Source organism: Xiphophorus hellerii, chromosome 13 (assembly GCF_003331165.1).
Source record: "Xiphophorus hellerii strain 12219 chromosome 13, Xiphophorus_hellerii-4.1, whole genome shotgun sequence".
Lineage (NCBI taxonomy): Eukaryota > Metazoa > Chordata > Actinopteri > Cyprinodontiformes > Poeciliidae > Xiphophorus > Xiphophorus hellerii.
In genome coordinates this window covers 1-27,497 of record NC_045684.1, presented here as the reverse complement: position 1 = coordinate 27,497, position 27,497 = coordinate 1, and the positions used below count along the sequence as shown (strand labels likewise).

The 27,497-nt window shown below is 41.2% G+C and overlaps 1 protein-coding gene across 1 annotated transcript; it reads left to right on the top strand.

Annotated features, from left to right (window-relative positions):
• Window positions 1-1,051: 1,051 nt before the first annotated feature.
• Window positions 1,052-27,493, top strand: LOC116731564 (plectin-like; the record flags this gene model as incomplete). The annotated part of the gene is made up of 5 exons (XM_032581387.1): window positions 1,052-1,182; window positions 3,682-3,795; window positions 4,346-4,427; window positions 22,516-22,633; window positions 23,113-27,493. A coding segment is annotated over exon 5 (4,380 nt), but the record flags the coding sequence as incomplete, so codon positions are not given.
• Window positions 27,494-27,497: the final 4 nt, after the last annotated feature.

Here is a 27,497-nt window from a genome sequence, read left to right as displayed (position 1 = left end):
CTGAGGGCCATTTGTGGCCCCTGAATGATACAAACTGTCCCACTGGCACAGCTGGTCAATGCATTTGTGGGTCAATTGGGAAAGAAATGATGATTCACTAATTCAAATTTTTTAACCAAAATATTAGAAACAACTAAAATTATTCATCTTTTAATAACCAAACTTTCTTCTTTCCCTTTAATTTCATGTAAATAGAACAACATCTGTTTGACTTACACTGTAAAACAGAGTCCAAAATAAATGAATAAAGTTTCACTTTCTGTCAACATGAAAGTTTTGGATGATTTATTCATTTCTTTCCTACCAAAAATGGGACTAAAATGTTTCATGTTTAGTTTGTTGAGCTGAAAAAAATTAATTTTTTTGTGATTTTAGTTTTAGACGTTTAGAAACTAAAACATTTTTAGTTTTTAAACTCAAAACTAAAAATGTTTTAATTTGGTTCATTGATGGGATGTTTTTGAGAAAGAAAAGATGGTAACCATGGCAACGCGTAGTCAGGTTTCCCTCGTTATTAACAGCAAACAGAAACAATGAAGGACCCAAACAGGAAACGCTCGGCCTGGTTTCCTGTCAGACAGGAAGCAGCGTGTTTCCATAGAGTGTATGTAAACTTCTGGTCTGCCTGCGCTGAAACCAGAAGTTTACATACGCTGAGTGGATCAGGAACCAGGTCAGAACCTGCAGGGAATCCGGTTCCTCCAGAAACTCACAGCTGTTCTGCTGCTCTGGATCAGTTTCTGCAGAGACACCCCCCCTCTCTTGATGCCCCCCCTCCCACCTTTGATGCCCCCCCCCCCCCCCCTCCTTTGATACCCTCCCTCCTTTGATACCCCCCTCTGCCCATAACAACCCCCCAAGCCTGGGAGGGTTGAGGGGTTGTTATGGGCGGAGGAGGGGTATGATGAGCAGTGACTCCTCTTCCTCTCCTGTTCCTGCAGATCCAGATGTTCTTTCTGCTGACGCAGGTTTGGCCTAAGGAAGCCCCGCCCCTGAAGGAGGGAGCCCCGCCCCCTCCGATTGTCTGAGGAGTCGTCAGGAATCCGTGGCATCCTGACGCCGTAGCGGATGGGGCGGCTCCCAGAGGAGCAGATAAAGGAGCGGCGGCGGGGAGTCGCTCAGAGCTCGGCTCAGCCTCGCCAGGAGAACGACGCTCTGCCTCCAGAAGATTCACCTGCTCAGGTAAGACGGCTTCGCTCTGATCTGCGTCTGTTTCTGTTTCTCCCTGACCTTTGAACTCTTTATGGAGGGAAGCGCTGCAGTAAAGCCAGGATCGGAGGCGCCTCGCCCCCAGATACAAACATTCCTCCAGGATGACCTTTGACCTCACTGTTGGTTTAAGGCAGGGGTGTCCAAAGTGCGGTTCGGGGGCCATTTGCGGGACAAGATACAGATTTGGCAGATGGAGACTTTGTTTAGGACAAAACGGATTCATCTTGAACTTTTTCTGAGAAATAAACCTGGCAGGAAACGGAGAATCGATTCTAGAGTCGAATCTTTTCTAACTGATACAGAGAAAATTTAAGGCAAATTTTCAGAATCCTTTTAAAGTTTTGGATCTTGAATATTTTCCTCATCCTTTCCCATCAAGAAATCTGGAAAAATCTTGAAGTATTGTGAGTTTGTTTTATTGTTGAGATGTGAAAATCGTTTTCTTTGGCGCTGCAGTTCGTTTGAGTCGATGATTTTGATCCCATGAGACAAAAAGTTTGGGAATCCGCTGTGATTTAACCAAACCGCCGCACGGCGCCACGCGGCACCACGCTTTGGGTCAGGATGATTAAAAACTTTAGAAATCCATCAGACTTCACGATGGACACCAACCTGCTGCTACCAGAACCAGAACCAGAACCAGAGCAGTCGTCTGCTGACTGGCAGGTTGTGGGTTTGATTCCGACTGCTTGGCGCTCAGGAAGTTCGGTCCATCAGAACCAGAACCAGCAGCTGATCCTGGTGTGGAAATTAAACTTGTGTGTTTCCATGGAGACGTTCTGGTCACTGAGGTTTGGACTTTGACTAGGCCGACTCTTCTCCATGTCAGCCGTTAGTAGATCTGCTGCTGGTTCTGGACAGTGATGGACCTGGAGATGACCTTTGACCCTGACTGACAGACATTGCTGCCGTCCGTCTTGTGATGATGACGATGGTCTGCAGAGGAAGAGTCAGGATGTTTGCTTTACGATACGAAGAGCAAACAGGAAGCAGCTGCAGGACGACCAGCTGCTGGGTCAACGCCAAGACGGTGACCTCATGGTGACCTCAGGGTGACCTCATTGTGACCTCTGGGTTACCTCACGGTGCCCTCAGGGTGACCTCATTGTGACCTCATGGTGACCTCGGGGTGACCTCATTGTGACCTCAGGGTTACCTCATGGTGACCTCATGGTGACCTCACTGTGACCTCACGTGACCTCAGGGTGACCTCTGGGTTACCTCACGGTGACCTCACGTGACCTCAGGGTGACCTCACGGTGACCTCATGGTGACGTCAGGGTGACCTCACGGTGACCTCTGGGTTACCTCAGGGTGACCTCTGGGTTACCTCATGGTGACCTCAGGGTGACCTCTGGGTTACCTCACGGTGCCCTCAGGGTGACCTCATTGTGACCTCATGGTGACCTCGGGGTGACCTCATTGTGACCTCAGGGTTACCTCATGGTGACCTCATGGTGACCTCACGTGACCTCATGGTGACCTCACTGTGACCTCAGGGTGACCTCTGGGTTACCTCACGGTGACCTCACGTGACCTCATGGTGACCTCAGGGTGACCTCTGGGTTACCTCACGGTGACCTCACGTGACCTCAGGTGACCTCAGGGTGACCTCACGTGACCTCAGGGTGACCTCACGGTGACCTCATGGTGACGTCAGGGTGACCTCACGGTGACCTCTGGGTTACCTCAGGGTGACCTCTGGGTTACCTCATGGTGACCTCAGGGTGACCTCTGGGTTACCTCACGGTGCCCTCAGGGTGACCTCATTGTGACCTCATGGTGACCTCGGGGTGACCTCATTGTGACCTCAGGGTTACCTCATGGTGACCTCATGGTGACCTCACGTGACCTCATGGTGACCTCACTGTGACCTCAGGGTGACCTCTGGGTTACCTCACGGTGACCTCACGTGACCTCATGGTGACCTCAGGGTGACCTCTGGGTTACCTCACGGTGACCTCACGTGACCTCAGGTGACCTCAGGGTGACCTCACGTGACCTCAGGGTGACCTCACGGTGACCTCATGGTGACGTCAGGGTGACCTCACCTGACACCCTCTGATCTGAACCTCCAGATGGTTTTAAACGGAGCAGAAACAGAAAAATTTCCTCCTGTTTTTGTTTTTTGTCCAAATTAAAATGTTGGTTTTATTTTTGAGGCTCATTTCAGGAACAGCCAGACTTTGACTAGGCCACTCCTGAACCTTCATTTTGTTGTCTCTGAGGTTTTTGGAGACCATTTCCTGTTTCTGGCTGTTAAATCATGACCTCTGGCCTTAGTAAGGATGTTGTTCTGGTTCTGGTGGGTCGCTGATTACTCCTGAGTGTGTTGAGGTCAAAGGTCAGAACATGAAGCCTGCTTCATGCTGTCAGTAGGTTCCTGGTCCAGTCAGGCAGAGATCAGAACCGGATCCGGAAACGGTGCATTGTGGGAGTTTTCAGTAAACATGTTTGTCTCCTGCTCAGGTTGTTCTGCCGCCATCTTTCCCCATCAGAGGGAGGACCGTCCGTCGGTCTGCAGCGCCTCTTCCTGTCACTTCTTGTCACTTCCTGTCCGCCGCCATCCAGCTGCATTCACAGGTACTGAACCGGCTTGGTTGGTGTCCAAAAGCCATCTTGTTCCCTCTGCAATGCATTTTGGGTAAATGACGTGTAATGGTCCAACTGCCTGGCTCCCCCTGTCAAAACAGTGATGACTAACGTTATTAAATCTTTTCAAATTGAACCGGAGCGAATTGAAACCGATCAGAACTAGAAATAACGAGGTGATGATGAGGAGGAGCAAACAGAGGAAGAGGAAGAGTTATCCGTATCAGCTGCTGCTGCCTTCAGGTTCATAATGAAACAATGAATGAGACTCACCTGGTCGGACTGTGTGGTCCGGTAACTGGTTCTGTAGCTCTGAGTCCGGTTGTTGCTGTTGGTTCCACATTCAGAACCCGTTTTCTCGCTCCGTTCCTGTAGTCACCCGGTTGCCTGACTGTCACATCTTTTTTAAATATATATATTAAGTTTTCAAAATACAACATACAACAACTAAAGAAAAACAAAGTAAAAACTGGTATTTTTATTTGATCTAAATAACTGGTTTGACTGAACTGATTATTATTATTATTATTACCGTTTACAGGTTCTATCTGTCCAGACCCAGAGGTTGAGCGAGCGTCGGGTCCGTCTTAGACTGAGGAAGAGGGTCCAGAAACAGCCGCCAGGTACTACAGAACTTATTAGTGGAGCCCACAGTATCATACCGCAGTTTCTCCAAATGAAGAATCTCAGTAAATTCAGCTAACCACATTTTAAACTGAGGAACTTTGTCAGGTTTCCACAAATCTTGGCTATTTCCATTCCACACGCCACAGAAATACTGCAGTTCCTAAGTGAAGGAAAATATCCTGATAATGAAAACTGTGGGTCCAGAACCAACATGGACCTCTACACTGAGAACCAGTTGAACATTCACACCAACATTGGAAGAGTTTGGGGCTTGACCAGAACAGATGAGACAGAGAACCATCAGCGGACTTCCATTTATCAGATTGTGAAGATATTGAGGGGAATATTCTGTGCAATTTAATGTTAGAATAGTGGAGTTTCTGAAACACCTTGAACTGAATGAACTGAACTGAATGAACTGAATGAACTGAACTGAATGAACTGAACTGAATGAACTGAATGAACTGAACTGAATGAACTGAATGAACTGAATGAACTGAACTGAACTGAATGAACTGAATGAACTGAACTGAACTGAACTGAATGAACTGAACTGAATGAACTGAACTGAACTGAATGAACTGACTTAACTGAACTGAAGGAACTGAACTGAACTGAATGAACTGAACTGAACGAACAGAACTGAATGAACTGAACGAACAGAACTGAACTGAATGAACAGAACTGAATGAACTGAACTGAACAAACAGAACTGAATGAACTGAACTGAATGAACAGAACTGAACTAAATGAACTGAACTGAACGAACAGAACTGAATGAACTGAACTGAATGAACAGAACTGAACTAAATGAACTGAACTGAATGAACAGAACTGATTGAACAGAACTGAATGAACTGAACTGAATGAACTGGTGCTTTACCGCCCAATAATAGTGCTGAAAGCAGCATAATCCTAATCCCTCCATGTCTCTTGGTTTATGTAAGTGAGTTTTTGATATTCTATGAGCTTTAAAGCCCCAGACAAAAGGCAAAATTATTGAGTCCAACGATTTAAAAAAGGCCTTTGTTAAAAAGATAGGCAGACCCTGAAAAAGATATAAAAATTTAAGCAAGGAGATCATGTCAATAGCAATCTTTGAGCCAGTTTAAGACGTTTCCTTTTTGGACATGTATAGTTGTTGATAATATTCCTTAAAGGAGTCATTTATGCTTCTTGACCTTGACATCTGAGCGCATCTTCCTGAGCGTGGCGCTAAGACTGAGCGTCTTGGCACAGCACTTAGCCTGCACTCTTAGCGCTGCGGGGTAAACAGTTAAATGTAGTTGAAATGTTCACCAAAAGAGTAGAAATGAAGCAAACATTGTTGCTTCACCTTCTTGTCCTCTAGGAGTCTCAAGACGCCACCTGAACCAGAAAATCTCCTCCCTCCTACTGGATCACACAGACAGGATTTGCTTTTACGTCTTCAGTATTTAGAATAATTTGTAAAAAAAACAAAAAAAAACAACCCAGCGTTACGCTCTGTATCTGTGTGGTTCAGGCTTGTGCTGGTTTTGTGTGACACATGATGCGCGTTGGAGATGCAGTTGTGGTTCAGGTGCGGTGATAATATCCTGCTGGCGCCCCCTGCTGGAAGCTTCTTTATTGTTATTAAAATGAAGAGTAAATATCCATCGAAATAAATGAATAAAGTATTGTAGTCAAGTTTCTCGTTCCTTTAAAAACATCCATAGGTCAGGCTGAATTCAGAAAACCTCACAAACCTCAGAGAAATGAGAAGATTCTTAGAAAGGAGTGTCTGTATCCTGAAAGCATTAATAAGACATTTTCCTTTCTGTAGTGGGTGTGAGCTTCTTTGTTCAGCTAGCTCGTTGTTTCTGAAAGCTTGTGATTTAGACATTAGTCTTACTTTTGTTAATGGTCTTCATAATACAGTTGCAATTGTTTGATTCTTTATTTCCATGCTTGCTGTCACCATATGGACTTACTGGCTCTTCCAGTTTTCACACATCATGTTTTGTTAAAAAACAGAAATAGTTCATTAAATCTCCAATGTGACCTGTTTAAGTATCACACCCAGAAGAAACAGTGATGATGCCAGAAACCATTATGGTTTCGTCTCGGACTCCACCGCATTTGATCTCGGGATTTTATATCAAGACTATTACTATGGAAATATGACTAAAATTTCAGAATATTGTCCAATTAATAACTTTATATCTTTGTTTTCATTGGATGCAAAACGTATCGATTAAAATCCGTGACTCAACGCTAATTGCGTGTTTTTCTTGCGGCTGTCTGCCCTCCGCGCCCTTTTCTTCGCACGCAGCTCCTCTGACTAATCCTCAGTAATTCTGCTACAAAAATCATGTTTCTGGAAAACATCCAAAAGAAAGCATGGCGACAAGTAAATCTGCAGTGCTTCGCTTTCAGAGACGGTGGGGACTACGTCCAATTTTTACCGTCATTTCAAACCGAAGCTCGAGGAAAGGTAAGCTAGGTGTGTGATGCTAGCAAAGCTAGCTCTGCCGCAGGGTGTCAAACTCCAGTCCTGGAGCCGCGGCCCTGCAACTGTTAGATGAGCCTCTGCTGCAGCACCTGAACAGAATAATTAGGTCATTAGGGCTCTGAGACCTGATCTACACAAGGAGGAGGTGATGAAGCCGTTTCATTCCAGGGTTTTGTACCTGTGGCTCATCTAAAACCTGCAGGACAGCGACTGGAGGCCTGGAGTTTGACTCCCCTGATCTACAGTGACCGTGTTGAATTTGCGATGAGAAAACAAAATGTCCAAGAACAATGTGACCAAAGAACACATTATACACTAATGAACGATCTGATTCTTTTTTATTTTTTTCCCAACTTTCTTTATTGAATTTTACAGCTTGACATACATCAAACATTAGTACAATGAAAACACGGTAGTCATAGATAGAGAGAAGAGGAAGTTCAAGCTGATTTCTCCCAGAACCAAACCCACCCCGTCCAGGTCTAAGCACAAGACAAACAGCCAGCAGAGATCCAGTCCCTGCAACAGCTTCTAGCAACACGACATACACACACATCCATCCATCCACATTCCAAAGGAGGCAGAAAAAGAAATAAAGAAAAAATAATACTGATGCTAAGTAAATAAATGAATATATATTTTTACGTTCGTACTAGTAAATTACACAATTATACAAAGAGAAAAATAAAATAAATAAATTATAAGACAAAGAATATATATCGGTTAAAAACAAAAGAATTGGATATCGATGAGAAGGCCTACAGATAATTTAATTTCCTTCTGAATCAGGTAGTAAAGTCATGGTACCCACTACAGATAGGAAAGGTCTCCAAGTCTCCATAAATTTACTGGTGGAACCCTTAAGTGAAAATCTGAGTTTTTCCAGTTTCAGGTTGTAAAGAACTTCTCTGACCCAGTGGTCATGAGACGGGGGGACGTTTAGTTTCCATCTAAGTAGAATAAGTCTTCGAGCCAGAAGGGTGGTGAAGGCTAGGGCCTGTTTCGAAGAACGTGAAAGGCCCAGGTCTGGAGGGATGCTAAATATAGCCGATAATGGATTGGGGAGAATTGTCTGATTATATGCCTGACTTAGTGTTTTAAAAATGTTACTCCAATACCCGATTAGCTTTGGGCAAGCCCAAAACATGTGGGTATGGTTAGCTGGCGATTGTCCGCACCTATTGCAAATGTCGCTGACTGATGGGTAAATCTTTGCTAATTTTGCGTTTGTATAATGTACTTTATAAAATATTTTGCACTGTATTAAAACATGCCGGGCACAAATTGAGGACTTGTGAATTAGATTCTTGGCCGCCTCCCACTGCTCCCCCTCCCACGCTGTTTTAACAAGCGCTGCAAGTCTTGAGGTGTTATTATTATTAATAGAATTATATACAAATGAAATACATTTTTTCCGTTGTGGGGCTAATTGCAGGAGAGTATCTAAAAGTGTTTCAGGGGGTCGATTAGGAAAGTGCGGAAACACCTTTTTAACATTATCCCTGGCCTGAAAGAATCGAAAAAGATGAGAATTGGGCAGCTGGAATTTAGATGAAAGTTCAGCGAAGGACGAAAAGGTATTGTTGTCATAAAGATCCTTTACAGTCTTGACCCCTCTGTCATGCCACGAGTTAAAAACTGAATCAATAACTGAAGGCATGAAGTTACAATTTTTGGCTAAAGGAGTTTGTATCGAGGGTCCATGCAGGCCAAACTGTTTCCTGAATTGGCTCCAGATCCTTAATGTCAACTTAACTATGGGATTATCCTCTACCAGGGAGAAGGGAAGGGGGAGCAGAGAGCAAAGCAGAGAGGACAATGAATAACGGCTAGATGCCCTTTCAATCTGCACCCAGGCAGGTGAAGCCTCAGCATCACACCCCCAATATAGTAGTTTCTGTATATTAGCTGCCCAGTAGTACTGCCTGAAGTTGGGAAGAGCAAGTCCACCCTCATAAGTTGGGGACTGTAACATTGATTTATGAAGTCTGGCAGGTCTCATAAGCCATAAGAATTGAGATATTTTCCTATCCAACTTGTCAAAAAAGGTCTTTGTAATTAGTATAGGAACATGTTGGAAAAGGTAGAAAAATTTAGGTAAAATTACCATTTTAACCAGGTTCACCCATCCCAACAAAGATAATGGTAATAGGGACCATCTGTCAAAATCTTTCTCCATGTTCTCTAGTAACGGTGAAAAATTCTTATTCATCAAGTTAGACATAGAACAGACAAATATCCCTAAATAACGAAACCCTGCTTCTGCCCATTTAAAGGGTGAGATTGAATGTGGGAGGTTCCTTGCCAGAGAGTTCAAGGGAAATAATTGGCTTTTCTGGTAGTTGTTTCGATTGAAAACTTTTCATCAAAGAGGTCAAAGGTCACATGTGGGGTACCCCAAGGTTCAATCCTAGGGCCCCTTTAATTCAATATTTATATGCTCCCACTAGCTCAGGTTATAACAGGAAATAATATTAGCTACCATAACTATGCAGATGACACACAGCTCTACATTACGATGTCACCAGGTGACCTTTGACCCCATCCAATCACTGAACAGATGCTTAGAACAGATAAATGTGTGGATGTGCCAAAACTTTCTCCAGCTGAACAGAAACAAAACTGAAGTTATTATTTTTGGACCTAAAGAGGAACGATCTAGAGATATAGATCTAGAGTTATAGATATAGAGCTATAGATCTAGTTATAGATCTAGAGTCATAGATCTAGAGTTATAGATCTAAAGTCAAAGCACAGCTTCAGTTATTACAACTGAAAACCAGCGATCAGCCCGAAACCTGGGAGTAGTGATGGACTCTGACCTGAACCTCCAGAGCCACATAAAGACAGTTACAAAGTCGGCCTTCTATCACCTGAAGAACATTTCCAGGATTAAAGGACTAATGTCTCAGCCAGATCTAGAGAAACTCATCCATGCGTTCATCTTCAGTCGTATTGATTATTGCAACAGCGTCTTCACAGGTCTGTCCAACAAATCAATCAAACAGCTGCAGCTGATCCAGGATGCTGCTGCTGGCGTTCTGACTAAAACCAGGAAGATAGAGCACATAACACCAGTTTTAAAGTCCCTCCACTGGCTCCCTGTAGCTCAAAGAATAGACTTTAAAATACTGTTGTTAGTTTATAAATCACTGAACGGCTTAGCACCACAATACATTAAAGATCTGTTGCTGTTGTATCAACCTTCCAGACCTCTCAGGTTCTGGTTCTGCTCTGCATCCCCAGAACCAGAACCAAACGAGGAGAAGCAGCTTTCAGCATCTATGCACCACAAATTTGGAACAAACTTCCAGAAAACTGTAAAACAGCTGAAACACTGACTTCTTTTAAATCTCAACTGAAAACCCACCTGTTTAGAATTGTATTTGAAATGTAATCAATTACAAATTTAACCTGACTTAATGCTGTGTTTTGATTATTGATTCTATATTGTAATGATGTAAAGCACTTTGAAATGCCTTGCTGCTGAAATGTGCTATACAAATAAAATTTGATTGATTGATTGATTGATTGAGCTTGTAACCAGAAAGCTTGCTATATTGTTCTAGAATGTTAAAGAGCACTGGAAGGGATGCATGAGGATCGGAAATGTATAAGAGCAGGTCATCCACATAAAGGGACACCTTATGGGTTACACCAGATCTCAGAATACCCTTAAAGCCCTCCTCGGCACGCAACCAGATGGCCAGAGGTTCTATTGCAATAGCAAATAGCAAGGGAGACAGAGGGTATCCTTGCCTAGTGCCCCTTCCAAGAAGAAAAGGTGAAGACACCAAGTCATTTGTTTTAATCGAGGCCACCGGTGATGAGTACAACAGCTTAACCCAAAGGATAAAATTATTATCAAAGCCAAATCTTTCCATTATTTTATATAAAAAAAAACCATTCGACCCGGTCAAAAGCCTTCTCGGCATCAAGAGATACAATTATTTCAGGTGATAGGCGTATGAATAATATTTAGAAGACGTCTGGTGTTATGGAATGACTGTCGCCCAGTCATAAAGCCTGTCTGATCTAATGAAATAATGAGGGGAAGTACTCGCTGGAGGCGGGTTGCAAGAATTTTAGATAAAATCTTCAAATCTACATTTAGGAGGGAAATAGGTCGATAGCTACTACACAGTGAGGGGTCTTTATCATTCTTAAGGATCAGCGATATTGTAGCCTCTGATAGGGTGCTAGGCAGGCGTTTGTTTGAGAAGGCCTCATTATACACATCTGTCAATACTGGCGCCAAAAGATCCCCATTGGCCTTATAATATTCTGAAGAGACCAGGGGCCATCAGGGCCAGGGGATTTGCCCAAATTTAAGGACTTGATAGATTCTTGCACCTCCATTATAGTGATGGGCCCACCCAGACCTCCCCCCAATTCACCATCTATCTTTGGAAAGTTAATATCATTAAGTATATCCTGTGACAAAGGAGGGGCTAGGGAGGTATACAGTTCTGAATAAAATGATGCAAATCTATCATTTATCTTCTTAGGATCAGAAAGTATCTCCCCTGTAGCTGATCTGATGAATGGGATTAATTTGGAGGTTGCCTGAGCTCGCGCTTGGAAAGCTAAAAGCTTTCCCGCTTTGTCGCCAGATTCAAAAAAGCGCTGCCTTGTCTTGGTTAGTTGAATTAAAGTATTCGTAGAAGTAGTCAGATTGAAATCGGTTTGAAGTTTTACACGTTCATTGTAAAGGTCAGGATCCGGGTTGGCTGCATATTTAGAATCCACCCCTTTAATCTGGTTCAGTAAGCCATTGGTGTAGCGTAACCTCTTCCTTGTCAAATTAGAAGTAAAGCTAATGAGCTGACCTCTTATATACGCTTTTGAGGCTTCCCAGAGGGTGCTTCTCGATACATCCGGTGAATCATTAAGATCAAAGTAAAGTGAAAGCTGATTTTTTAAAAACTGTTTATAATCCTCCTCTGTAAGCAGTATAGAATTAAATCTCCAAAATTTGAAACCGCGAGACTGACAGAGTAATTCTAAATCTAAGGAGACTGGCGAGTGGTCGGATATAGCTATAGTGTGATAATCACAGGCTTTTACTTTAGAAAGCAGTCTGACATCAAGAAGGAAAAAATCTATGCGTGTATAGGTACGGTGGACATGGGAAAAGAAGGAAAACTGCTTAAGTACCGGGTTCCCATGTCTCCACGGATCCACCAGTCCCAACTCAGTTTTATAAACATTAAGACTTTTAGCAGCATTAGATAATGAGATCGTTTTTTTTGAGGATCTGTCCAAAAGGGCATCCTGGATCATGTTAAAGTCTCCCCCTAAAATTAAATAATATTTTTCAATGTCAGGCATAGACGAAAAGAGTCTAGACACAAAGGTGTCGTCATCCCAATTTGGACCGTAGACACAAGCTAGTATGGCCAGAGAGTTTTGCAACTTGCCAAACACAATTATGAAACAGCCCTCCGTGTCCGCTATTATTTTGTGTTGTTCAAACATAACATTATTACGAATAAGTATGGCTGTTCCTCGAGCCTTGGCATTGAATCTAGAATGAAATGCATGGCTAATCCAGCTTCTTTTAAGTCGCATTATTTCTCTGTTACAAAGGTGTGTTTCTTGTAAGAAGAATATGTCCCTTTTAAGTTGCTGCAAATGAGCCATAACTTTAGCAATCTTAGTGGTATTTCCCAAACCTCTCACATTCCACGAAACCACCCTCAAATTATTACCTGTGCTGGTCATACCTTACTATTCCACAAGAGGTGTACACATTGCTGTGTGGCAGTCCAAATTTGGCTGAGAGGAGACTGGTACTTGGCATATTGTTGGCCGACAACTGTAAGAGAAGGAGACAAAAAGAAAAAAAAAAAAAAAGAAAAAACCCCCCAAAAAAACACACACACACTCACTCACATCTATACCACGACTAACAACACATGCATCTGGACCCCGACCCCCTTTAAAGCAAAAACAAACATTTACGTGTCCATCGCACAACAGGGTATCTTCTATCCCCTGCAAGACTTCCCTCATTTTAGACTAACATTTTCCTCCTCCCAAAATTAGAGTGGTCACTTGTCAGAAGACAACCAGCTCAAACCCGACAGCCACAAATTCAACCAATATAACTGTAGAAGAACTTCTGAAAAACTCCGTTACTGAGTAAAATCACATAATAGCCTAAGACACCTCAAGATAGATGTGCTGGCCCTAAATTACTAGTCCATTGGTCATACAGACTGGCATTACAGCCCAGTGTATAGAAAAGTAATCAGGTCCAGGGTTAATTTTAATTGTATAGGTTGTTCGGAATAGTAATAATAATAAAGTATAGAATTTTTAGAGATAGCTTTGCATCAAACAAGCTATGAAGAATCGTCTGAGTTCTGCAAGTGGCTAGATAAATACCACAGAGAAAAAAAAGAAAAAAAAAAACACGCTCGGATCCAGCTAACAATTATTCCCCTGGCAGGCTAGAGTTGGGTGGATGAGTAGAGCCAATATAGCGCTTGGCGTCCTCAGGTGAAGCCAGGAACCTTCGACTCCCATTCTCGGTCATGATGAATAGTTTGGCTGGGTAGCGCAAACCTCGATCATACAGTTCTTTCATGATCCCGCGGTAAGCTGAGCGCTGCTGTAAGACCTCTGGGCAGTAATCTTCAAAAATGTGAAACGGGGTACCTTTGTATTTCAACTTGCCTCGTAACTCTCTGGCTTTGCGTGTAACGAGCTCCCTGATTAGATAGTTGTGGAAACACACGATTACGGCTCTGGGTTTCTCACAGGGGCCCGGTTTCGCCGTTAGCATCCGGTGTGCTCGATCCAGCTCTGGAGCCTTTTTCAACACATCTTCCCCGAAGACCTCCAGAAGTAGTTGGGAAAAAAATGTTGTCGAATGCGATCTATGGAAGTAAATATGTGCCATCAGAATTTGAATAAAAAATGCATCTGAAATTTGAATGTTGTATATTAGTGCTTACTTTTTCAGTGTTAAAATAAATTCAGAATATATTTTTAATCTAAAAAAAATTCAGTGTCATTATTTGTACATAAAAAAAAAAATCAGTGTCATTATTTGTACATGGTTGCAATTTTCATTTATTAAAAAGATTCACATTCCTATTTCAGTGATCAAATTTTCAATATACATATTTTTCACAGTTTAAATTTTCAGTGTTAAAAAATTCAGCATATAAAAAATTCAACTTTTCAAAATTCGAATGCAATATTTTCATTGTCCTCCAATTCAACTTGCTCAAATTCGCTGTCTCAAATTCAACGTCTAAAAATTCGCTGCAAAAATGGCGAGGTTACTTCAGGTCACAGACATTAGCAATGGATGTCAGATTCCAGGACCCAGCTAATCACGTGACGCAACCGTCATATTGAAGAAATACCAGCATCGCCGAGGCTGGCGACCATGGAGGCGACCGCAAACCCAACGGTGAGTTTAATGCTTTCATGTTTCTGTAGTATATTTTATTTTGCGCATGAAGTTTGATACATTATCTTAAATCTTGATTTAAAACACGGGTTGGGCCGTTGTTAATCTTACACCATGTAGTGCTAGCATATTACGTCTTGCTACCTCCTAGCCCCCCCAGCCCCTCACCCAATTTACCCCGTTTTATTTCAAAAAGAAATACCACTTGCGCCAAGTCTAGAATCTTGAAAGAGAAGTGATGGGTGGCGACTTTCTGGGTTGTTTGATGTTGTCTTAGGTGAGACTGAGACAGGCAGTCTTAGTAAAGTGTAATTTTTCAGGAGATGCTACCGCTAATGTACTAAGCTAATATGGCTGCTGCCTTGTATGCTTCAAGGAGGGGCTGTGAACACTTCCGACATTAATTATAACCACAACCCCATTCTGTTCAGCTACTGTATTGTTCAGGTGACTTCATTTATGAATTAATTAAGAAATTTATTGTCATTACAACATCATCCAAAATACTGCTTCTCTTATCTGACAAGTGTTGATATACAATATTAATTTACATTCTTTTCTTTCTTGCTTTTTTTCCCTCTGAGTCATTTGTGATGTCTTTTGCAGCTCGAAGGAGAATCCAGGCTCTTTGATACTCAAATGGAAAGAGTACAGAGCTTGGCATATTCATGGGACCTTCTTTGCCCCACAGAGAACAATAGGAAGTGGCTTTTTGAGAAGCTGTTACTTCATGCAGTGAGTCAGCATTCATTTCTACTGCATGTATTTTTTTCTTTAACTTATGTTTTAAATGACATTTTATTTAAAATCCAATTTTGATACACAGAAGGATAAAGAATTGTGCAGGTTTGCCATTGTTTTAACATTTTTGAAATAGTCTGGCACCAATTTATCTTAAGTGTTTTCTATAAACCTAATCAAAGGTAAGAGGTAGAATCTTTCAAACAAATTGTTTTATTTCAGTTTCTTTTGATTGCCTCAGACAAATGACAGCTTTTTAAGCTTAAGCTCCTATCTGAGGAACAGTCTCATACTTTCTCTGAGGTCTTGCAAAACTCAAGTGATTCACTTTTAAAGATTAATCTTTTTACATTAGTTGTTAATTGTAAAGATTGTCATATCTTCAGTGTCACATGAATTACATTTTTTATACACATTGTGTTTTACTGTATACTGCTTTGATCCCTGTTATTAGTTTCAATTACCAGAGCAGCACAATGACTGTAATGAAATGAGTTGTTTAGAAATAAACTATTACCATTTTCTAAATTAGGTTCTTGGACGTGTCGCAAGACAAATAAAGCAGCTTAGACGAGGCTTGAAAGAAATCCCAATATGGTCACTGGTAACTCGGCGGCCTGATGCTGTACCGCTGCTTTTTCCACGGGAGGAAGCCTCCCTGTGTCCAGAGGTATATTTAAATAACTGGAATTATGGTGTTGCATCTGTTATTGTTTTAATGAAATGCCTTTTATATAAAACATTTTCTTTGCAAACTTCTGTTAAACACAACGCAATTAGTTTTTTCTACTAAACTTAGGTGGTACTTCAGCATATCACTTGGCCAGAAACAGATGACGGAAGTGATGAAGATGACGACTGCTCAAAGGAAACCAGATGCCGCATTTCAGGATATCTGAAACAGTTAATTGCAAATGGTAATGTTACCAGTGTCTGATTGGAGATTTTCAGATAACTTTTCAATGAAACATCCCTGTAGGACAGGGGTCTCAAACTTCAGTCCTCGAGGGCCGCAGTCCTGCAACTTTTAGATGAGCCTCTGCTACACCACCTGAATAGAATAATTAGGTCATTAAGGTTCTGGAGACCTGATATACACAAGGAGGAGGTAATGAAGCCATTTCAATCCAGTGTTTTGTACCTGTGGCACATCTAAAAACTGCAGGACTGCAGCCCTCGAGGACTGGAGTTTGACACCCCTGCTGTAGGAGAATTCTTTTCTTAGTTGCTTGCAGTGGTACCTCACAATTCAGTTTTAATCTTAGCTCAAAATTCAAACAGTTGAATTGCATGCATGTTTGTGTGTTCTCTCTGTGTAGTCTAGCTCTATCTCAACATGTGGTTCCAGAACTGATGTGGATTTTAATAAAAAGTAAAACTGTCTTGAATATTTCCAGTTACTTTAGTCTTACAAACATACAACGTTATCCATAAGTTGCGGATGTATGGTAAATTAGAATTGAAAATGTGATTGTGGCTTTGTTCTCTTCCACAGCCACACCACCTGAACTGAAAGACATGATGAAATTCTGGACCGGATGGGAAAATCTGCCATCAAGTCTGTCTGTGGAGATAGTTCATGGAAACTACCCAACAGCTGCCACTTGCTACGAAACGCTAAGAATTCCTTGTCACTACAGGAGTTACAAATCTTTCAGTGATGAGTTTTTAGCATGCATTTCCTCTACGCAAACTGGCTTTGGCTTGCTTTGAATGATCGACCTGTAAAAAAAAAAAAAAAAAAATCTACATTTAAGCTGTAGCAGTTCTGTTTGTGAAGCAGCTTTGTTCAAATGAAAGTTTTGTTGAAATGTAGAATCAATTCAATTTTCTGATTTTGTCAGATGATTACATATAATCACATGTATTGAACGTGATTCAATACATATGAATGTATTGAATTCATATTCATATGTATTGAATATGAATTTGATACATATGAATGTATTCATCCATATGAATACGTACAATGTATTCATATGGATGAATGATTACTATGTAATACATATGATACATAGTAATCATATGTATTACTCATTAGAGTACCGTGTTACTCTAGTTCCTCTAGTTTTGTCACATTCAAAACTAGAGGAACTAGAATGACACAATGTTCAGAGTAGGTATTTCATTTCTCTGAGTCTGTACTGTTTATACAGGCAGTTTTAAATATGAAACTGAAATTGTTTTTTATGCAAAATTTTATTGAATGTACTTAGATGAGTTCATACATGCTTGAAGTATTAGAAAATAAATTACATAAGACAAACAAAACTTTTTTCTGATTCTTATAATGCAAGAAATTTAAAGTCCTAGAACAATGTACAAATGTACCTACTAGGTTCCTTTTGAGTAAAGAAAAAACAATCAAATTACAAATTTAGAACATTTTAGTTCTTAAACATGTCTACCATAAAGACACTAAAATTCACCTTTGTGGTAACATGATCAGCATTTTGCTTTACATTTCATAACTGGTGAATTTTGAAACTGGTATGGAAGCTTATTGCTATAATCCAGGGGGAAAAAATCGAGCGCTATCACGTTATAACGTCATACGTATCTTATTGAAATGTGATAGTTATCTTGTTAAAACATGATACGCATCTTGTATAAACGTGATAATTTTATGTCCAGGAAGTGGCAGTATTATGCTAGGCTAGTACAGTGGCTAACAGGACTTGGACAAGTTTCCCTTCATGTTTAGTCTAAAACACGGAGATACGGATGCTGCTTTGCACTGTGGTTGGAACCAATAATAACATGCACACTCTGAGCAGGATCCTAAACAGAACGGGACTGCACAGAAGGAAACGTCAGTCCGATCCTCTAGCTGTGGTGGCGATCCTAACTGATTCTGGATTTTAAAAAAACTAGTTCTTGAGTGCAGATAAAGTCCAGGAGATCCAGGGGCATATGTTCAAGAACATGCTCCAAATGATCACGGAGTCTATCAAAAATATGATCCAGCAAAAATTCCTTGAAAAGAGAAAAAAAAAAAAAACATGTCAAAAAAATTGTCAGTAAAATAAAAAAGTATTTTGAAATCAGTAGGTCAGTATTGAGAAATCACAGTAATATAAATTAAATTATGATATTTAATCTAAAATAAGTTAACAAATGTACTTACAAGCATACAGGTAAAAGCCAGTAAATTAGAATATTTTGAAAAACTTGATTTATTTCAGTAATTGCATTCAAAAGGTGTAACTTGTACATTATATTTATTCATTGCACACAGACTGATGCATTCAAATGTTTATTTCATTTGATTTTGATGATTTGAAGTGGCAACAAATGAAAATCCAAAATTCCGTGTGTCACAAAATTAGAATATTACTTAAGGCTAATACAAAAAAGGGATTTTTTTAGAAATGTTGGCCAACTGAAAAGTATGAAAATGAAAAATATGAGCATGTACAATACTCAATACTTGGTTGGAGCTCCTTTTGCCTCAATTACTGCATTAATGCGGCGTGGCATGGAGTCGATGAGTTTCTGGCACTGCTCAGGTGTTATGAGAGCCCAGGTTGCTCTGATAGTGGCCTTCAACTCTTCTGCGTTTTTGGGTCTGGCATTCTGCATCTTCCTTTTCACAATACCCCACAGATTTTCTATGGGGCTAAGGTCAGGGGAGTTGGCTGGCCAATTTAGAACAGAAATACCATGGTCCGTAAACCAGGCATGGGTAGATTTTGCGCTGTGTGCAGGCGCCAAGTCCTGTTGGAACCTGAAATCTCCATCTCCATAGAGCAGGTCAGCAGCAGGAAGCATGAAGTGCTCTAAAACCTGCTGGTAGACGGCTGCGTTGACCCTGGATCTCAGGAAACAGAGTGGACCGACACCAGCAGATGACATGGCACCCCAAACCATCACTGATGGTGGAAACTTTACATTAGACTTCAGGCAACGTGGATCCTGTGCCTCTCCTGTCTTCCTCCAGACTCTGGGACCTCGATTTCCAAAGGAAATGCAAAATTTGCTTTCGTCAGAAAACATGACTTCCTTAGCCCAGGTGAGACGCTTTTCGCGCTGTTTCTTGGTCAACAGTGGCTTGACACGAGGTATGCGGCAGTTGAAACCCATGTCTTTCAAGCGTCTCTTGGTGGTGGATCTTGAAGCACTGACTCCAGCAGCTGTCCACTCCTTGTGAATCTCCCCCACATTTTTGAATGGGTTTTTTTTCACAATCTTGACTAGGGCGCGGTGATCCCTATCGCTTGTACACTTTTTCTGACCACAGTTTTTCCTTCCCTTTGCTTCTCTATTAATGTGTTTGGACACAGAGCTCTGAGAACAGCCAGCCTCTTCAGCAATAACCTTTTGTGTCTTTCCCTCCTTGTGCAATGTGTCGATGGTCGCCTTTTGGACAGCTGTCAAATCTGAAGTCTTCCCCATGTTTGTGTAGGCTTCAGAACTGGACTGAGAGACCATTTAAAGCCCTTTGCAGGTGTTTTGAGTTAATCAGCTGATTAGTTTGTGGCACCAGGTGTCTTCAACATTTAACCCTTACACAATATTCTAATTTTGTGACACACGGAATTTTGGATTTTCATTTGTTGCCACTTCAAATCATCAAAATTAAATGAAATAAACATTTGAATGCATCAGTCTGTGTGCAATGAATAAATATAATGTACAAGTTACACCTTTTGAATGCAATTACTGAAATAAATCAAGTTTTTCAAAATATTCTAATTTACTGGCTTTTACCTGTATATTTTTCTTGAAAATGAGTTAAAATCAATTGAAAAAACAAAGGGAGTTGTTTATAGTGTTGCTAGGTAAGAGGTTTTATACCGCAAAGTAAAAAGAATGTAAATTAATATTGTATATCAACACTTGTCAGATAAGAGAAGCAGTATTTTGGATGATGTTGTAATGACAATAAATTTCTTAATTAATTCATAAATGAAGTCACCTGAACAATACAGTAGCTGAACAGAATGGGGTTGTGGTTATAATTAATGTCGGAAGTGTTCACAGCCCCTCCTTGAAGCATACAAGGCAGCAGCCATATTAGCTTAGTACATTAGCGGTAGCATCTCCTGAAAAATTACACTTTACTAAGACTGCCTGTCTCAGTCTCACCTAAGACAACATCAAACAACCCAGAAAGTCGCCACCCATCACTTCTCTTTCAAGATTCTAGACTTGGCGCAAGTGGTATTTCTTTTTGAAATAAAACGGGGTAAATTGGGTGAGGGGCTGGGGGGGGCTAGGAGGTAGCAAGACGTAATATGCTAGCACTACATGGTGTAAGATTAACAACGGCCCAACCCGTGTTTTAAATCAAGATTTAAGATAATGTATCAAACTTCATGCGCAAAATAAAATATACTACAGAAACATGAAAGCATTAAACTCACCGTTGGGTTTGCGGTCGCCTCCATGGTCGCCAGCCTCGGCGATGCTGGTATTTCTTCAATATGACGGTTGCGTCACGTGATTAGCTGGGTCCTGGAATCTGACATCCATTGCTAATGTCTGTGACCTGAAGTAACCTCGCCATTTTTGCAGCGAATTTTTAGACGCTGAATTTGAGACAGCGAATTTGAGCAAGTTGAATTGGAGGACAATGAAAATATTGCATTCGAATTTTGAAAAGTTGAATTTTTTATATGCTGAATTTTTTAACACTGAAAATTTAAACTGTGAAAAATATGTATATTGAAAATTTGATCACTTTGAAATAGGAATGTGAATCTTTTTAATAAATGAAAATTGCAACCATGTACAAATAATGACACTGAATTTTTTTTTCATGTACAAATAATGACACTGAATTTTTTTTTCATGTATAAATAATGACACTGAATTTTTTTTAGGTTAAAAATATATTCTGAATTTATTTTAACACTGAAAAAGTAAGCACTAATATACAACATTCAAATTTCAGATGCATTTTTCATTCAAATTCTGATGGCACATATTTACTTCCATAGCGATCCTTCTATGCCTTCAGGGAGTCCCACCAACCTGGCGTTATTGCGGCGGCTCCTACTTTCCAAGTCAATTAGCTTAGTTTTCAGCCTGTTGTTCTCTCCGGTCACCGTAGCTAGCTCAGCTTGAATTGCCTGTATGTCATCGGTCATGGTAGTGGCCACATTCTCCAGTGATGAAATACGCTGGTGGTGGGTGGCAATGGTAGATTCAAATCGCTCCAGTTTTGTTTCGAGTTTAGTAAACGCCGCATTGAACTCCGCTGAGAGGGATTTCTTGTGCTCGGCTAGCGCAGCCGTTAGCACCGCCATGATGTTTCCCTCCTCTTTTTTCTGCTCTTCTTTTTTTGTTCTGCTGGTCATCGTTTGACTAACTGGTCGGGGTTCCAGTGTAACCTTATAGTTACTATTGGATTAACAGACACGAAGTGAAAATTAATAGAGTAGTAATGTTCGAGGTGGGAGCTTCGGAAAAAGCGTCTACTCCATCTTGTGGTCCAACCGGAACGGCTCTTTACTATGAACGGTATGACTCGAGTCTCAGTGAGTCGTTCTTTGTTTTTGTTATGCTCTTCGCACACTGCAGTAGCTATTATAATCCCATGTATTTCAAAATTATGTTTATTTAAATAAAGTACAGGAACATAAGCGCACAGAGCGCATGCTCGTTGCTCTCTGTGGCTGACAGTTAGCATGCTAGCAGGCTGCTAGCTGAAAACAGTCACGTTGCTCCAGGGTTTTTGTTCATATTTGATGTTTACCGTTTGTGCGTTGTCTTAATTGTTATTTTTGATGGTCCAGAAAGAAACTCACGTCCACTTTCTTCGTCTGCTATTTGTTGCATTTTCTATTATTTTTTTTTACATTGTACAAATAGTAGTAATTTTTTGATCAATCCAACACTTGTAAAAACTACATGGGTACCAAGCTATTCAGTTTGGTACCCATGTGGTACCATTGATGAAATGGCTTGTTCTTACAAAGATGAATAGTTTCCAAACTGGATCATCTGAACGGTTCCTTGAAGCGGCTGGATCCTGAAGAGCCATAAGTCTCATCACTTCTACCGTAGCTGTTCCGGCTCTGGAGCAGAAACTGATGGGAGCTGAGTAGTTTGGTATTTAAATCCGTCTCCATGGCAACAGCTTTCCTCTGTATTTCTACTGGCTGCATGACTTGGTTTGTGCAGCATTCGAACTGAGCGGATTGTGGCAGACAGGTGGAAGCAAAGCAGAACAAAGAGTTTGAATTGATAATGATGATTAAATTTAACATCTAGGTATTTTTATGGGAACGTGGATCTTTCAGAGCCATTGGAGCAATTTTGATCATGTTTCACATTTTATTGTGTCATGTAGCGGGAGGTGCTGGTTCTGGTCTCGGCTACAGCACTGGTACTCAAAGAAACAGAGGGCTTTAAAATACTCATGATAAAAAGAAACGTCATGAAACTACAACCATCTCACTGATAGCAGTGTGAGAAAAATATTGTCTTTCTCTTTCAGGAGTAAACCTTAAACGTTCAGCAGCTCTGACCATTAAATCCTGCATCTGTCTTCCTGAACTGTGGAACAAGTGGAGCAGCTGAGGATCTACTTCTACGACTCTTAACCAAACCGAAAGGTTAGAAACGAACCAGGAGACTAAATCTAAGCACCTAGAAGGAATGATACAGTATGGATGTAAGGTGGACCAAGAGAATAAATCAAAGTATCAAATTACCTTCTGCATTAATGCTCTCCAAATGCACTATTTAAATACCTGATCTCATGTAAACCCAATGTGAGGGCCAGATTAAACTCCATCAGCTGGGTGGAGGACTCCACCCTGAGTATAGAAGAAATCCTCCATTTCTGCTCGCCTTCATGTAGTATTTTTGACTGCTGGAGGCTTTTTTTAATGTCTGATAACACTTGAATCAGCTTCTGCCAGCAACTTGCAAATGAAATCATTCACATTTCCATCGCTGATTTGATTGTGGATTAAATTATGTTCAAATCAGGTCATTTCTTCTAGGTGCTGCATTCCCTAAAATAAAAGTTAGCTACAGAATAAAGCAATTTCAATAACTGTTTATGTTTTACCACTTCTTTTGAGGTCAGGATGGTGTCCATCAGTCAGAACACTGCCATGAAGAAAAATGGAAATGAAGTCCATGAACCTGTGGCAGGCATATTTCTGGAGAAGACAGGGGAGAAATTCACCATTTATCAGGCCATGAAAAAACGTCTGCTTAAACCGGGAACGGCATTAGCTCTACTTGAAGCACAAGCAGCCACTGTGGGCATCATAGATCCGATAGGAAACCGTATACTTCCTGTTGCAGACGCTGTTAAAGAAGGAGTAGTTGGTCCAGAAATGAGGGAGAAACTTCTCACTGCAGAGAAAGCCATTAGTGGGTACATAGACCCCTACACCAATCAAATTATATCTGTGTACCAGGCTATGCAAAAAGATTTAGTCCCCAGAGAGTATGGCTTGAGGTTACTGGAAGCACAGATAGCCAGCAAAGGCATCTATGACCCTGTGGAGAAGACCAGCATCTCTACTGATGCCGCGATCCAAAAGGGCCTTTATGAAAAGGCTTTGCTTAGTGACCAAATGTCTGAGCTGAAGGTATTTTACAATCCAAGCACACAAGAATATCTTAACTACCAAAACCTTCTGGAAACATGCACTGTGGAGCCAGAAACCGGCTTGTTGCTCCTTCCTGTCTGTATTGCCTTCAAAGGTCTGCGCAAAGGCATTTCCTCCAGTGAACTGTTGGAGTCAAAGATCATTGACAAAGAAACATATGAAGACTTGCAAAAGGGGAAGACCACAACCCAGGATGTGATGTTGATGGAAACCGTGAAAGAATACCTGGAAGGCAAAGGCAGCATAGCAGGCATTGCTGATCTCTCAACCAATCAGAGAATAAGCATTTATCAAGCCATGAAGCAAGGGATAGTGATGCCAGGCACGGCACTTGTTCTGCTGGAAGCACAAGCAGCAACTGGGTTCATGATTGACCCTGTAGGAAACAAGAAATACACAGTGGACGAAGCTATTAAGCACAAACTTATTGGCCCAGAATGTCATTTGAAGCTGCTTTCAGCTGAGCGAGCAGTGACTGGATACAAAGATCCTTATTCAGGAGAGACCATATCCCTATTTCAAGCAATGTCAAAGGATCTCATCGTTAAGGAACATGGGATCCGGCTACTGGAGGCACAAATTGCCACTGGTGGAATAATTGATCCAATCAACAGCCACAGACTTCCCACTCAAGTGGCCTTTAAGAGAGGCTATTTTGATGAAGAAATGAATAAGATACTGGAAGATGAAGGCGATGACACAAAAGGATTTTTTGACCCAAATACAGAAGAAAACCTTACATACCTTCAGCTGATTGAAAGGTGTGTCACCGATCCTGGCACTGGATTGTGCCTTCTTCCTCTACATGACAAATCAGGCAAATTTAATTCTAGCTTTATTGACTACAAAACAAAAACTGTCTTCAAAACTGAAAAAGTCAAAGTGACATGTGGGAAGTACATAGGAATGACAGTCTCTTTGTGGGAACTACTGATGTCAGAGTACTTCAATGAACACCAGAGGCAAGACATATTTCAGAAATACAAGGAAGGGAAGTTAAATATCTCTACAATCATTAAGATGATTTTGGAGACCATAGAAACATCAGTAAAAGCAACAAAAACCGTCTTTGAGGGTATACGGGAAACTGTCACAGCCAAGCAGCTTGTTGAAGCAGAAATCATCAGTGAGAAAGTGATGAAGGAGTTGGAAGATGGAAAAAAGTCAATAAAGGACGTAATAGAGGATGAAAATGTAAATGTTTACTTACAGGGAAAAGACAGCATCGCAGGTATTCTGCTTCCAGATTCCCAAGTTATAACAATCTACCAAGCCAGACAAAAAGGAAAGCTGATGCCAGGAACTGGCCTGATTCTGCTGGAGGCACAAGCAGCTACTGGGTTCATTATTGACCCCATTGGAAACAGGAAGTTTTCAGTGGATGATGCTGTCAAAGCTAAAATTGTGGGACCTGATGTCTGTCAGAAGCTGCGTTCAGCAGAGAGAGCAGTCACTGGGTATAAAGATCCACATGATGGAAAAATAATCTCTCTGTTCCAAGCTATGCAAAAAGACCTGATCCTGAAAGATCATGGGATTCGACTTCTGGAGGCACAGATTGCCACTGGTGGTATCATTGATCCGGTGAACAGCCACCGCATCCCTGTACATGTAGCCTATAAGAGGGGATACTTCCATGAGGAGATGAATCAGATTTTGAGCGATCCAAGTGACGACACCAAAGGTTTCTTTGACCCCAATACCCATGAGAACCTGACATACTTGCAGCTCCTGGCTAGATGTGTCAAAGATCCCAGTACTGGTCTGTGCCTCTTACCTCTGAAAAGCAAGAGCACCAAAATAAATATTGATGACAACATGAGGGAAATTTTCCATAGGACAATAATTACTGTCAAGTATGGCAGATTCAAGGGCAGCACAACTCTGTGGGAAGCAATTAATTCAGAATATCTGTCTGAAGACAAACGACAGGACCTTTTCAAACTTTTCAGGTCCCGGAAAATCACTGTTGAGCAACTGACAGTGACCATTATAGATATCATTGAGAGCAAGGAGATAAAACAGCAAGCAGAGCTGAACTTTGAAGGTCTCAGGGGAGAGGTGTCTGTTGTGGATCTCTTGGATCTTGAAATTGTAGATGAAAAAACATACAAAAGTATGATTGATGGAAAGCTTTCAAGTACTGATGTAATGAAGATGGACAGAATAAGAGCCTACCTCCAAGGGACAAGCTGTGTAGCAGGATTGATACTACAACCCTCCAATCAGAAACTAAGCATCAATGAGGCACAGAAAATGGGCATCCTCACTCCAGGCACTGCCCTTTGTCTCCTTGAAGCACAGGCGGCCACAGGATTCATTGTAGATCCTCTAAAAAACCAAAAGTTTACAGTGGAAGAAGCACTAAGAGAAAAGGTCATTGGTCCACAAGTGTACGAAAAGCTGTTGTCTGCAGAGAGGGCCGTCACTGGTTACAAAGACCCATACACAGGTCAAAAGATCTCTCTATTCCAAGCCATGAAAAAGGATCTTATTGTCAAGCAGCATGGTATTCGTTTACTCGAGGCCCAAATTGCTACTGGTGGTATCATTGATCCATTGAAATGCCTTCATTTACCTCTAGAGGTTGCATACAGGAAAGGTTATTTTGATGCAGAACTCAATCAAATCTTAACAGACCCCACTGATGACACAAAGGGCTTCTTTGACCCAAAGACTCAAGAAAATCTGACATATATGGAAATGTTGAGCAGATGTGTGAAAGATAAAGACACTGGACTCCTTCTTCTGCCACTTAATGGCACACCAAAGACATCAGCAAAAACAGACAAGACATACACAGAAGCAGAAATAAGGCAAGAGTTTGAAAAGACATTTGTAAGCGTAAGTGTGGGACGGTATTCGGGAAAATCTGTTTCTCTCTGGGACTTGATTCACTCTTGTTACTTCACTGAAGATCAGCAGCTAGAATTTATTGAAAAAGTAAGAACAAAGCAGATGAACACCCAAACAATAATCACAGTAGTGATTTCCACAATTGAAAAACTGGAAAGGGAAACCCCCAAAGTGACAATGGGGCTGAGAAAGGAAGTATCTGCACAACAACTCTTAGATTCTGATATTATTGACTCAGCCACATTCACACAGGTTAAAGAAGGAAAGCTAGACTTTGAAGAAGTAAGCAAAAGTGAATTTGTGACAAGATATCTTCGGGGAACTGCAAGCATTGCTGGTATCAAAATTTATCCAACCCAGGATGTAATGAGCATTTATGAGGCAAAACAGAAAAATCTTTTGACTCCCGGCATTGCACTTGTACTGCTTAAAGCACAGTCTGCAACAGGATGGGTGATTGATCCTGTCAGCAATAAGTTCTATTCAGTTGATGAGGGTGCAAAGGAGATGGTAATTGGAACAGATGTCCTTGAGCAACTTCTTTCAGCACAGCGTGCTGTCACTGGCTTTAAGGATCCTTACACAGACGGCACCATATCCCTGTTTGAAGCGATGAAAGAAAGACTAGTTGAAAGAAGTGAAGGCCTTCATCTTCTTGAAGCACAGATGGCAACTGGAGGAGTTATCGACCCAAATCAAAGTCACAGAGTACCTGCTCAAGTTGCTATTAAAAAAGGATTCCTTGATGAAGAAACTTACAATTTCCTGCAAAACCCAAGTGATGATGCAAGGGGTTACTTTGACCCAAATACCAATGAAAATTTATCCTACGTTCAACTGATGAGTCGATGTGAAAGAGATTCCAAAACTGGACTCCTTCTCCTGCCATTGGATGTTGATGAGTCCAAGGAGTTTCATACAGATGAGCAGGTGGAGCTTGCCTTCAAAAACAAAAGTATTTCCCTGACTGTAGGAAAATTTAAGAACAACGAAA